At 56.7% G+C, this 11267-nt stretch overlaps 2 protein-coding genes across 2 annotated transcripts; one reads left to right on the forward strand and one right to left on the reverse strand.

The window, feature by feature from the left end:
- The first annotated feature begins 226 nt into the window (after positions 1-226).
- On the forward strand, positions 227-712 carry LOC122157442 (twist-related protein 2-like). The gene has a single exon (XM_042813092.1). It carries the CDS (start codon positions 227-229, stop codon positions 710-712), a length of 486 nt encoding a protein of 161 aa, XP_042669026.1.
- Positions 713-7222: 6510 nt separating this feature from the next.
- On the reverse strand, positions 7223-11211 carry LOC122157441 (histone deacetylase 7-like). Its single transcript, XM_042813090.1, has 10 exons — positions 10892-11211; positions 10701-10756; positions 10393-10480; positions 10005-10124; positions 9568-9665; positions 9356-9474; positions 9045-9178; positions 8760-8844; positions 8380-8518; positions 7223-8040 (listed from the first exon to the last, which is right to left on the reverse strand). Coding segments are annotated over exons 2-10 (831 nt in total). The 5' UTR covers positions 10703-10756; positions 10892-11211; the 3' UTR covers positions 7223-7994.
- Positions 11212-11267: the final 56 nt, after the last annotated feature.

The raw sequence follows: 11267 nt of genomic DNA on the forward strand, positions 1-11267 counted from the left end.
GCGCCTGATCCGCCCCCGCTCCTCCTCACCCTATCAGCAAAAGCCTTTCCCCAAAGTTATCCGAACGCCCTCCTCTCCGTCGCCCAAAGGAAAAACCAACGGAGCTCCTTGGAGGGCTCGGCGGGGCTCTGGAGGAGTTTGGTGGGGATGAAGGACTGATGCTGAGCGTCGCCTTCACCGATGCTCTGAGAGCGCGCTGGGAAAGGCTCCTAGCTCTGCCGAGAAGATGAAGGAGGAAAACATGTGCCCGGAGTCTCCCGAAGGCAGCCTGGTCACCAGCGAGGAGGAAGGTGAGCGACTGCACAAGAAATGCCTCCGCAAACGAGGCCAAGCGGGCAAAGCGTTGGAGGACAGCAGAGCCGCCTCTCCGCAGGGCAAACGCTGCAAGCGCAGCCCGGTGCCGCAGTCCTTCGAGGATGTGCACACACAGAGGGTGATCGCCAACGTGCGGGAGAGGCAGCGGACCCAATCGCTCAACGACGCCTTCGCGGAGCTGCGGAAAATCATCCCCACGCTGCCCTCCGACAAGCTGAGCAAGATCCAGACCCTGAAGCTGGCGGCGCGCTACATTGACTTCTTGTACCAGGTGCTGCAGAGCGATGAGCTGGACCACAAGATCACCAGCTGCAATTACCTGGCCCACGAGAGGCTGAGCTACGCCTTCTCTGTCTGGAGGATGGAAGGGGCTTGGTCCATGTCTGCGTCCCACTGAGCCCGGGTACGTATGGCGAGGCTGCAGAGCGCACATCCTTTGCTCCCGCGTCCCACATCCCATTATGCATCTCCCAGCCCACCCCCCTCGTGCTCCACATGCTGCAACAAACCCAGCCCATCCTGCTGGGTCTCGGTATCCCGGTCTCTGCTGTCCCTAAAGCAGGATTGGGTTTTCCTGCGGCATTTCTGAGTGCCAGCTCTGGTGCTGGGGTCAGAGCCCGCCCGGTGCTTTGGGGAATCCAACTGCAAGAGGAGCAGGGACTCCGTCTTCTTGCATCCCAATGAGGGCCACCCATTGGGAAAAAAATTCTTTTCTTGGTCACTCTGGTGCACTCTCCTTAAGCGCCACTTCTTCTGCTTGGTCTTATTGGAGATGCTGTCAGAATTGGCAGAGCTGTGCTCAAATCAGTGGCTGCGTTATTGGTCATAAAGGGCCAGAAAAGGGGATTGAAATGGTGCACAGCCCCATTCCTAAGCCCTCGGTGCAGTGCCTGTGGGATCCCCATCTGTGTCACTGAGGGCTGCGGGATGGGACGTGCTCAGCCCCTCCTGAGTGCCATCAGTTCACATTGCCTTCGTCTTTAGGGTGCACCTGGGGGAAGCTGGATGGCAAAATTCTCCTCTTTGCCCCATCCTCAAATCTTGAAAGAGCAGAGGGAGAGAAAGGGGAGAGCTGTCCCCGCTGAGACATTGCCAGACTGGGAAGCCGCCCCAGTGACAGCCAAGCAGGGACCTTGGGTGAATCCTCTGCTGAACAGCCCCAATTTCAAGGCAGCTCCAGGGATGGAGGCACAAACGGCGGCTGAAGATGGAGAGCGCTCCCATTGGGATTCCATTTCATGATTAAAATCTTACTTCCCATCCTGGGGAGATCCCTGGCACACGGTCCCAAATGTGGGGCTCTGCGATGCCACCCCCAAGGACCAGAGGATGCAGCTGATGCTGAAGGGCTGCACAGCACAGCTCTGCCCCTCTGCTTACAGGAGAGCTGGAAATGTGACCGGAGTGTGGAGAGCTGCAGGAGGAGCCCATGCTGAGGAGCACTTTGCTAATTGCCCTGAGTTCTTCCCTTGAGGACTTTGGGGCTTTTTGGTGAGGGTCCCTTCCCGTTGGTTGCAGTGTTGTCTAACGGGCAGCTCAGGCTCCAGCTGCTGACTTCCAGACCTCTTTATTTGAGCTGAACGCTTGGCAGCAGCTTTGCTCCCGTGATAAACAGAGGAATGAAAGTCCTTTAGCGATCCTGAAGACCTTCCTAAGTGAAAAACCTCCCCATGAAATCCCTCACGTGCTGCTCATCACCCAACCTTATCATCCGTCCCCGGCAGCTCCACACCTCGCCTGCAGGCAGAGCATCTTCGTGCTGCATCGTTAACAACCCGCTTTGTGCCAACCTGCAGCGGCACTCGCTGCCAATTAGCAGCTCCCTCTTGGGCTGTGCGGTGAGAGGAGGATTCGCTGAGCAAAGAACAATAAGAGAGGAGCGATGCCGGCGCTGGGGAGGCTTCATTCGCCCTCTCCCATAGGTGAATTAACCTGCAATGGGACCGTAATGTTATAACACAAAGCAGCGAATGGAAGTCAGCCTATTAAATATCAAAGGGAGCTGGAGGAGCTGGATGGGGATGTGCCCTCGTTAAGCGGGAGCCATTATCCAGGGAAAGAGGGATGGGGCCCTCGGGCAACAAAATCCGTGTTTGAAGTCCCCCAAGCTCACTGCTTTCAGAGCATTAAAATGGTTTCTATTTTGCTGGAGGAGAAAACGAGGCTGGAAGCACAAAGTGGGGAGGGGGGGGGGGGAGGCTGGAGGAACTGGGAGGGTGAGATTCTGTGCCCTTCATTTGTCTCCCCGGATTTATCGTCTCTCTCGCGGTGCCTTCACTTAATTGTCTATCTTGAAAGACCTTGGATAAATCTTCCTTCCCTTTGGGGACTGTTGCTCTCGCTCGGAGTCTGCTTTGTCGGGCGGACGTTTCATCTTCTTTTATTTATAAATACGTCTCATTGCACAGAATTAACGTGGCAGGGCGTGAAAGGAGCTCGGGGAGAGCTCAGTTTCCCCACTCTGCTCTGTTCAGAACATGCACTGAAAGCCGTGTCAAAACGCACTGAAGGCACCACAGGGCTCATCTGCGCCCTTCTCTGCTTAGAGCTGCAGCATCCGCCCCGATTTGGTGAGGAATTGCCCAAATGCTGTGAAATCTGTGCCTAGGGATCGTGTTTCCCAATGGGTCCCGTTGCTGGGGTGGGTAAGCTCTGCGATCCCAGTGCAGGATGCTGCCTGTGCAGAGCATTGCATGGGGTTGGGCCTGTAAACACGTTGTTCTGGGTGTGCTGGTTATGATGGGGAAAGAATATTCCACGCATCTGGAGCGCTCCCCAAAGCCCTGAAGCCCCAGAGCTCTGACACGGGTCAGCCCATGGACTCTGTCACCAACTCGGAAAGGCCTCAGGTTCGTGCTGAGCCCCAAAGCAAGCAGCTCTATATCCAAACCCACAGCTGTGGGAGCTGCAGAGGGGCAGTGCTGATGCAACAGCCCATGGCACAGCCGTTTGCTCTCACACACTGCGTCTGCCAGGCCGTAATTAAGCAGAAAGCGAAACCAAAAGGCTGGGGAGGGATGTGTGCAGCGAGGAGCCGTGCTGGAGGGCTGCGTTTTGGGATGTGTCCTCTCTCCAAAAGGGTTCTGTTGCTCCTTGCTCCTGCAGGCAGTGTGGGGTGGGCTCAGGGGATGAATTGCTCCTCCAAGGGCTGCAGTTCTCTCCGATGAGCACAGAGCCCGCGTGGCATCGCCGTGGCATCTTTAGGACGCTGCCACCAGGGCTTTGGGGAGCAGCTGCTGCCCCACATGAGAGATGTCACAGCACAAACCCTCAGCTCAGCGACAGCTTTACCCCTCAGCCACGTTGGGTGTCATGAAGAGGAAGAACCCACAGTGAGCCCCACACGAGCCGGGTTTGTCAGCTGAGGTGTGACAGCGTCCTTCCTCGGAGCCATGGGAGAGAACAGGCACAGGTCTCCATTCATTTCACTGCTGGAAAAACTTCCCCCCAGCAAAAAAAAATAAAACACCTTCCACCTTTCTATTAAAGTCGGAAGGAGCCAACAGCCGCCTCACCATCGCCAGGCAGGGGTCGTTAAAGTGAAAGCAGCGCTCCAATCACAGCCAGCCCTGCCCACACCGCAGTGCTGCTGTGTCCCAGTCCCGCTCGCTGCCTCTCAGCTGCGTTCACTTAGCTCGGAGGAATCCCTTTGAACGGAGCCCGTATTTCATCCCCAAAGTGACCGCAGCACACCTGGGAGCTGAGGGAGGTGTGCTTTTCTATGCGCTGCGATGCATTCATGCATTGGTGGGAGGGCAGCCCCGTGGTTCCCAGTGCTCCGTGCTGGAATGAAGCCCCTGGAAAGATGGAGGGGGGCACAGCCTTGGAGGATCCCATCATCTGAGCCCTGCCAAAGTCCCAACCTATTTCCTAATGGTACCCCCACAGCTCAGAGCAATGGGACTGCTCTCTTCTCATGCTTTGGCGTTATTGTTCCCTCTGTGTCCCCTCTGCCAGCCTCAAATGCAGCCCTGAGCCCAACACCACGCTGCAGCCCTTCCTCTGCCATCCCTGCACCCATCCCACTGCCACCCCTGCTCCCAGCCCTGCAATATCAGCTCAGCCGGTGCCAGGACGCATTGCGCTGCAAGGGCAGGATATGGTGCAGGTGTGATCTATTCCTCTCCAAGCTCTGCAGAGCCAAAGGGCTCAGCCACTGTGCAAGGAGAAAAACCAGGAGCAAAGTGGGGAGGAAGGAGCTCTGCCCACCCCAGGACCTCACAGCAGCGCCACGTCTCTGCAGACCCCCCTGCCTATGGGGGTCCTCTCCGGTGTCACCCCTTTTGGGCACTGGGTTGGAGAGGGGATGGATCATCATGGGGCAGTGCTGCCTTTCTCGTGGGGATGCTTGGCTACTTTCCTCCTCATTGCACTCCCACAGAGGTGTGTTGGGGTTAAAGCTGCAGCCCTCACCCATTCGCTCCCAGTCTCAGGATCAGCTGCGGGCGCATTTCCCATGCAAGGTCTGGGCAAAGCTGGCAATACGAAACACCCACATAGGAGCTGGCAACCAAAGCCTCATCCCCACTGCCACGGGGTTTGAACAACCCTACAGTGACCTCGGGCTGACCCCATATCTCCCCACAGGACCCCGGGAGCCGACGACCTCCCCCCATCAGCAGCTCCTTGGCAGCCCCTTCCCAACCCAGCGTGTGGGGCTGAGACCCAACCCAGGAGCCGGGCAGGTTTGCTTGGAACCAACGCATCCAGATGGTGCACATCAACTCTCCAAGGAGCAAATTGTCCTGGGATGGAGCAGAGTGCTGTATGGTTCTGCTCTGTGAGCAGCAGCCCCTGCAGTGGGGAGAACACTTTGGGACTGAGCAATGGACTGCCGCCGGGTTCCGTCCCATGCAGCAAACAGCCAGCCCTGCAGAGCAATTCCCCAAAGCAGGACAGTTTTCTGGGGTTTGGGCTTTTTGTTTCCTAAGGAAATGCTGCAGCCGTGGGCACTGCTGTGCGTCCTCCCCATTCCCAATTGCATGCTTGGGTGCTCAGCTGCTTTGGGCATCTGAAGCAGCAAAGCTGAGCGGGGTGCAACCCTAATGAATGGGAGAGGTGTGTTCTGAGCAGCAGCAAGACTTCCCATCAGTGATCCAGCACACCAAAGGACCCAATGGAAGTGACAGTGAGCTCACGTCACCTTTACTTTCCAATAGAACCCTCTATTTCTACGTACAACGTGGGCTCCCCAACCCGGGGAGGTGTGACTGCAGCCAATGGAAAGATGGGAGTGACCTTCAAAAACAGCAAATCCTGTTCAAATTATCGACGGCGCCGCCTGGAGAACGAAGCTGCCTTTGGCAATAGACGTTTTCTTTACAAAATAAAATAAAACATGCTTTAAAAATCAAAGGGAGTCTCTTTGTTAAGGAGAGAGCGGAGCTTTCAACCTTCATTCAGAGAAAAAAAAAGGGTTGGGGGGGTGAAGCATCCTTGTAAAAATGATTAAAACTAATGTTGTCATTCGTAACATTTCCATGGGGATGGTGCAGAGATGTCCATCGTGGGATCCTCAGCCCCCATTTCCAGCTGTTAGGAAACAGCAGTTTGGGGCTTTGGTCCCTGGGCTGATGCTCTCCAGCAGCAAACCCAATGGATTTTGGTGTCAGTTTGGGGTCCCCCTGCCAAGGCTGAAGGGTTGGGGTCCAGGCCGTACTGGGGGCCCAAAGGAAGAGGGAAGGAAGCTGTTTGTTGGGGCACCTCCTCCAACGGCTGCACCCACAGATAGAGCCTGGGCTATAGGGCACCATGGCACCGAGTTTGGGTTGGGGGTAAAGCCCAGGCAACATCCCCTCTGCCTGCTTTGAGCTGTACCCATAATGGTGGCCCTCGGTGGCTTCAATGTGGCACGAACCCACCTGGGATTCATGGGGAGAAAGGGGGCTGAGGACGGGGATGGAGGCAATGGGGCTGCAAGGCTCTGTGCAGGGAGGAGATGGGGTGCAGTGAGGGGTTGTAGGGTCAGCCTGGCGTGTGACCTTGGGTTGGGGACACACTCATGCATCCCAACGCTGGACAAGCAGCAGCTCCTGCCCCTCGCCCCCAGGGATGGAGGAACAGCATCCAACCCCAACGGACTCCAGAGAAAACAAGGAGGGCTTTGGGGTGCTCTGCAACCCACTGCGTTGTGTTGTCCCCCTCCTGTCCCCATGCCACAGAGGACACCCACAGTGCATAAGAGCGCAGTGACACAGTGACTTCTCCCCTCATCACCCACCCCATCTCACACCCTCTCCCAAAGCTCCGGGCAGTTTGAAACAATTAAATGTTTATTCTTCCAAGATCTTTTTTTTTTTTTTTTTTTTTCTTTTTTTCTTTCTTTTTTTTTTTTTCTTTTTTTTTTTTTTTTTTAATACAAAATTTCCTCCCTGTGCCTGCAGATGGAGCCTGGCTGCCACCTGAGCTCAGCACCCCATCCATCCCCTTCTCCCCAGTCCTAACTGTCCACAAACCCTGCTGTGACACCCAGAGCCCAATGGGGAACACAGGGAAGGATGAGGCTCCTGGGGTGAGGATGCTCTGTTGCATTATGAGAGGGGAAGAAGGCAAATCCAGATGGATGCAGCACTTGGGGAGGCCTGACTCCACACTTCTGCCATGCCAGTACAACCCAGATGGGGAACTCTGGGGGTCCCTGGGGAGCTGAGCTCCAAGCAGAGGGTGGCCAGGACTGGATCTGATCTCAGCTGGAGAAGCGGGTGCAGTCACTGGAAGGTGGGCACCGGGTGCCACTTCCTCCAAGGGGACACTGGAAGACAGCCAGGGGGACGGCAGGGACACAGATCCTCAGGCCAGCGGGTTGCTGGAAAGGGCTCAAGGCACCTTGGTAATGTCCACACACACACATCCACACACACACAGGTGTTTGTTCCCAAAATTCCCAAGGAAAGAAGAGTACATAAGGTTCACATTAGCACATCTCATATGTATATAGTGCAAATCAGAGCCCCAGCACCAGAGGGTTTGCTCTCTGGTTAGTGGTTAAGATGTCCCACGGGTGCAATCCTGGGCACTGCAGGCACTCCAGCCTTTGCTCTTCCCCAGCTGCAAAGCAATGGGTGCATCATCCAATGCTTTCCAAACCCTTCCTGTGCAGAACGAGGTCACAGCCCATAGCACTGGCACTCTTGCTCCCACCTTGTACCCTACCGGAGAGGAAGAGGAGCACTGGGGAGGCCTTTGAGAGCCTGTCCCTCTCAAGCAAGACAGAGGGCTGCTGCTCCAAGGCACAGCTGACTGCAGATGAGCTCTGGGTGCAGTTCTGATGGTGTGGCCACAACATCCATCCCAACACCCACCCGTTCCCCAAACATGAGGAAGATCTCAGGAGAAGGGCAGGTCTGCACCAGAGGGCCGGCGGCCTCTTGCACATCCCCAAGAAAGATTTCAGGTTCTGAAGGTTGGGGATTGATTGCAGGCACAGTGTAGGATGGCAGCACCGTGCTGTGCAGAGGGAGGTTGATGTTTTCCATCTGTCCCGAGCAGGAGGCCATCTCCAGGGTGGCTGCAGGAGCATCCTTTCTTGGATGCGTGGCAGCCAAAGGTCCAGCCCCCTTCAGGACTGTGACTCAGGGAGTGAGTGGCAAATGGGAAGCCAGGAGTGAAGAGCGAGCACTGGGCTCAGGAAGAGTCCAACCACGTCCTGGAAGCAGGGGAGCAGAGAACATCACCGCTCATCACTGGTTCATGGGCTCCTCCTCCTCCATAGGCTCATCTTGTGGCCTGGAGAAATACAGCAACGTGAGATGAGACCTGCTCTTCCCAACACAACACATTCTTTTCAGCACCGAGAAATCACCTGGCACATCCAGCTTCTAGTCCTGCTGCCCAGGATGACAGGGTTACAGGACCAGAGCTCCCAGTGGAGAGAATGGGCTCAATATCCACCTCCCACTCCCTGAGACCAGTTTGCCTCCAGCATCATCCAGAGCTTCCAGCAGCTCACCGGGCTGTGGGACACCAACCCCTGCTGCCACCCCTGTGGCACCAAGCATCCCTGAAGCCCAGAGCTTGGCACACTGTGGGCCACCTGCACGTTCCAGGACTGATGAAGGGCATTACCTCTTCTCCACCATCACAGCCACCGAGAGGGAGGCCAAGGCTGTGACCGTCTCCACCTCTTCTGCCTCGTGGTGCTGAGCCTCCAGGAAGGAGCAGCCCAGCTTGGAGGCGAAGCGCTGCACAGCCACCCAGTATTTACCTGCAGGGGAAGCAAAGGTCAGGACAGATGTTGGGACAGGGGTGGCCTAGGTGGCTTTCCATGTGAATGCATGCAAGGGGCATCATCCCCCCCTCCAGGGAGGAGGAGGAGGAGGATGGAGGAGGGTTCCACCAAAGTGCTTCAAGCAGTATTCCCTGCGTGGCTTTCCCTGGACAGAGGAGGAAATGGCAAAGCTTGGGCCATCCATGCTAAATCATCCTCCCAGCTGTGGGACACTCACTCTGGACCTGGATCACCGCTTCCAAGGAGCGCACGGCGTTGGCATTGGGCTTCTGCCGCATGCTTTCTTCTGGGAGAGGGTCCAGCTGCCAAGGGGAGAGAAGGGGGGGGGGTCAAAGGAAAAGAGCTGCAGCCAGGGCTGGGCTCACAGCCACAACCCCTCCTTCCTGCTCCCATCGCTCCCAATGCACCCAACAGGTCCCAACAACCAGGCTGGGAGCGCAGATTCTCCAAAGCTCCACTACAGGGGGGACACAGCCCCCTCCTGGGGGGTCCTGGCTCTCACCTCATTGCCCAGCAAGGCTGACACGCAGGCTTCGGATGCATCGCAGATGGCTGTGAGGTCGTGGCCTCCTTCCAGTGCCAGGACGATGGCTCCCCCAGCCAGGCTCATCAGCTGTTTGGTCATGTAGCCAAAACCTGCCCAGGAAATCCAAGGAGCAGCCATCAGCCTCCCTGCCCAACGCAGTGGGGAAAGAGCCCCCTCTGCTGTGCCAGAAAACCTCAGAGCTGTCCCTGTGCTCTGTGAGGAGCTGCCAGCCCCAGAGCCCAGTTGGGCAATGGGAAGAGCTCACGGTGCTGCTTGCACCTCCTTACATTTAGCAGAGACTTTGTAGCCGCCCAGGGGTGGTGGGTGGCCATCAGCTGCATCGAAGCCAGCTGATACCAGCACCACATCAGGGGAGAATTCGTGTGCGATTGGCATCACCACTGTCCTGTCAGGGTGAAAAAGAACAAGTAGTAAGAGGTGTTGAGGGGTGGCTTGGCCTGAAGATGGGGAAAATGCAGAGGAATGCAGAAAGCAGTACCTGAAAGCCGCCAGATACTCAGGGTCACCCATGGGGGGGTCAAGGCCTCCAGTCCAGGCTATGTTGACATTAAATCCCTCACCAGGGCCAGCACCAACCTGGGGGAGAGCAAGGATGATGGTGAAGGGCTGGATGTGGCCTGCAGGGATTCATTCTCCACCCATGCATGGGTCAGATCCCCTCTCCATCCTCATAACCATCAGCAAAGGGCAGGCAGTCCCATGCTTCACCATGTCCTACACTCTGGGAATAGGAGACCCCAACCCTGCATTAAGGCAAAGCAATGGAAACCAGCTTCCGTGGAGACCTCTGCCTGGTGCTGGAGGGGCTGGATACTTCCTTGGGGTCTCCCACTTGCAGGACAGCCCCAGCACTGAACCAAGGGGCTGCCCCAGAGCAGAGCTGCATGGATCTTGGGGTCTGTCTGTGCTTTTTACCTCATCAGCAGCCCCGCTGCCAGGGAAGAAGTTTCCATCGTCGTGACGATGCAAAGAGATGTAGAGAACATCGGGGTCCCTGTAGAAGATCTGCTGGGTCCCATTGCCGTGGTGAACATCCTACGAGGGTAAAAATGGTGTGAGGGCTCCTTTTTGCAGACTTGAAGCTGTCCTGCAGCCCATCTGCTAAAAGCATCTCGGTCTCTGCCCTGTTTCACGCTCCCCTGTCTCAGATCTGGTCCCATTCCCCCATCCTGACATGTCAGGGAGATCCCAGCCACGTTCCTACAGCCAGTAGAGGATTCTCTACTCTCAGATCTAGCCCCAAATCAGAGCTGGGATGTCCTGGGGAGGCACAAGAACCTGCTGGGGGACAGGAGCGACTTACCCAATCCACTATGAGGATCTTGTTGAGTTTCCCTTTCTGCTGCAGCTGCCTGGCGGCAATGGCCACCGAGTTGAAGAAGCAGAACCCCCTGCAAAGAGGGAGGTGGAACTGATCAGCACCATGACCCCCTGAGCACCCTTCCCACACCAAAGGATGGGCTCTGCCTCCCTTCCCCCCTTGGTCTGGGTACAGAAGGGTCCTGGGGCTGTTAATAGGGCACAATTAGTGTCATCACCCCTTGGAGGACCCTGTGTCGACCTGGATTTTGGGGCTTCCCCTACACCACCCCTTTGGGAATGGGTTCTTACATGGCAGTGGATGGATCTGCGTGATGTCCGGGCGGCCGCACCACAGCAAAACCATTCTGGGGACAAAAAAATCCATGAGGATATCCATCACTGCTGCCTCCAAAATCACACCCCAGCAAGCCACTCCTGTTGCAGGGACACTCAGTGCCAGACCGGTGGGACCTTCAGTCCCCTCAGGCCAATCTCCCTACCTTCAGCTCCCTGCTGGCCACTTTGAAGGCCAACTCGGTGACGCTGCCTGCGGCCCAGCGGGCTGCATTGGAGGAATGCAGCTCATTCCAGATGGTATCACTGTCCACCTGCAAGCAAGGGAACAGTCAGACAGGGATGGGGACAGGGGACCTGAGCTGGGGAAGCCACACTCTCTGCCAGTCACCCTGCTCAGAGGATGAAGTCTGGGCCACCCTGCACACATGGGGCAAGCTCCTCAGCTCCACGGTGGCCACTTGGGGACTGCAGTCAGGGTAACAGCTCCTCGCCCTGTTCCCCAGGAAAAGCTCTGCACGTGGAGCAACTCACTCTGCACCCAGGGGCTAGAAGGAGTGACTGAGAAAACGCTCGTTACCT

This window comes from Centrocercus urophasianus, unplaced genomic scaffold (assembly GCF_019232065.1).
Source record: "Centrocercus urophasianus isolate 14NV4802_14NV808 unplaced genomic scaffold, USGS_Curo_1.0 seq_137, whole genome shotgun sequence".
NCBI lineage: Eukaryota > Metazoa > Chordata > Aves > Galliformes > Phasianidae > Centrocercus > Centrocercus urophasianus.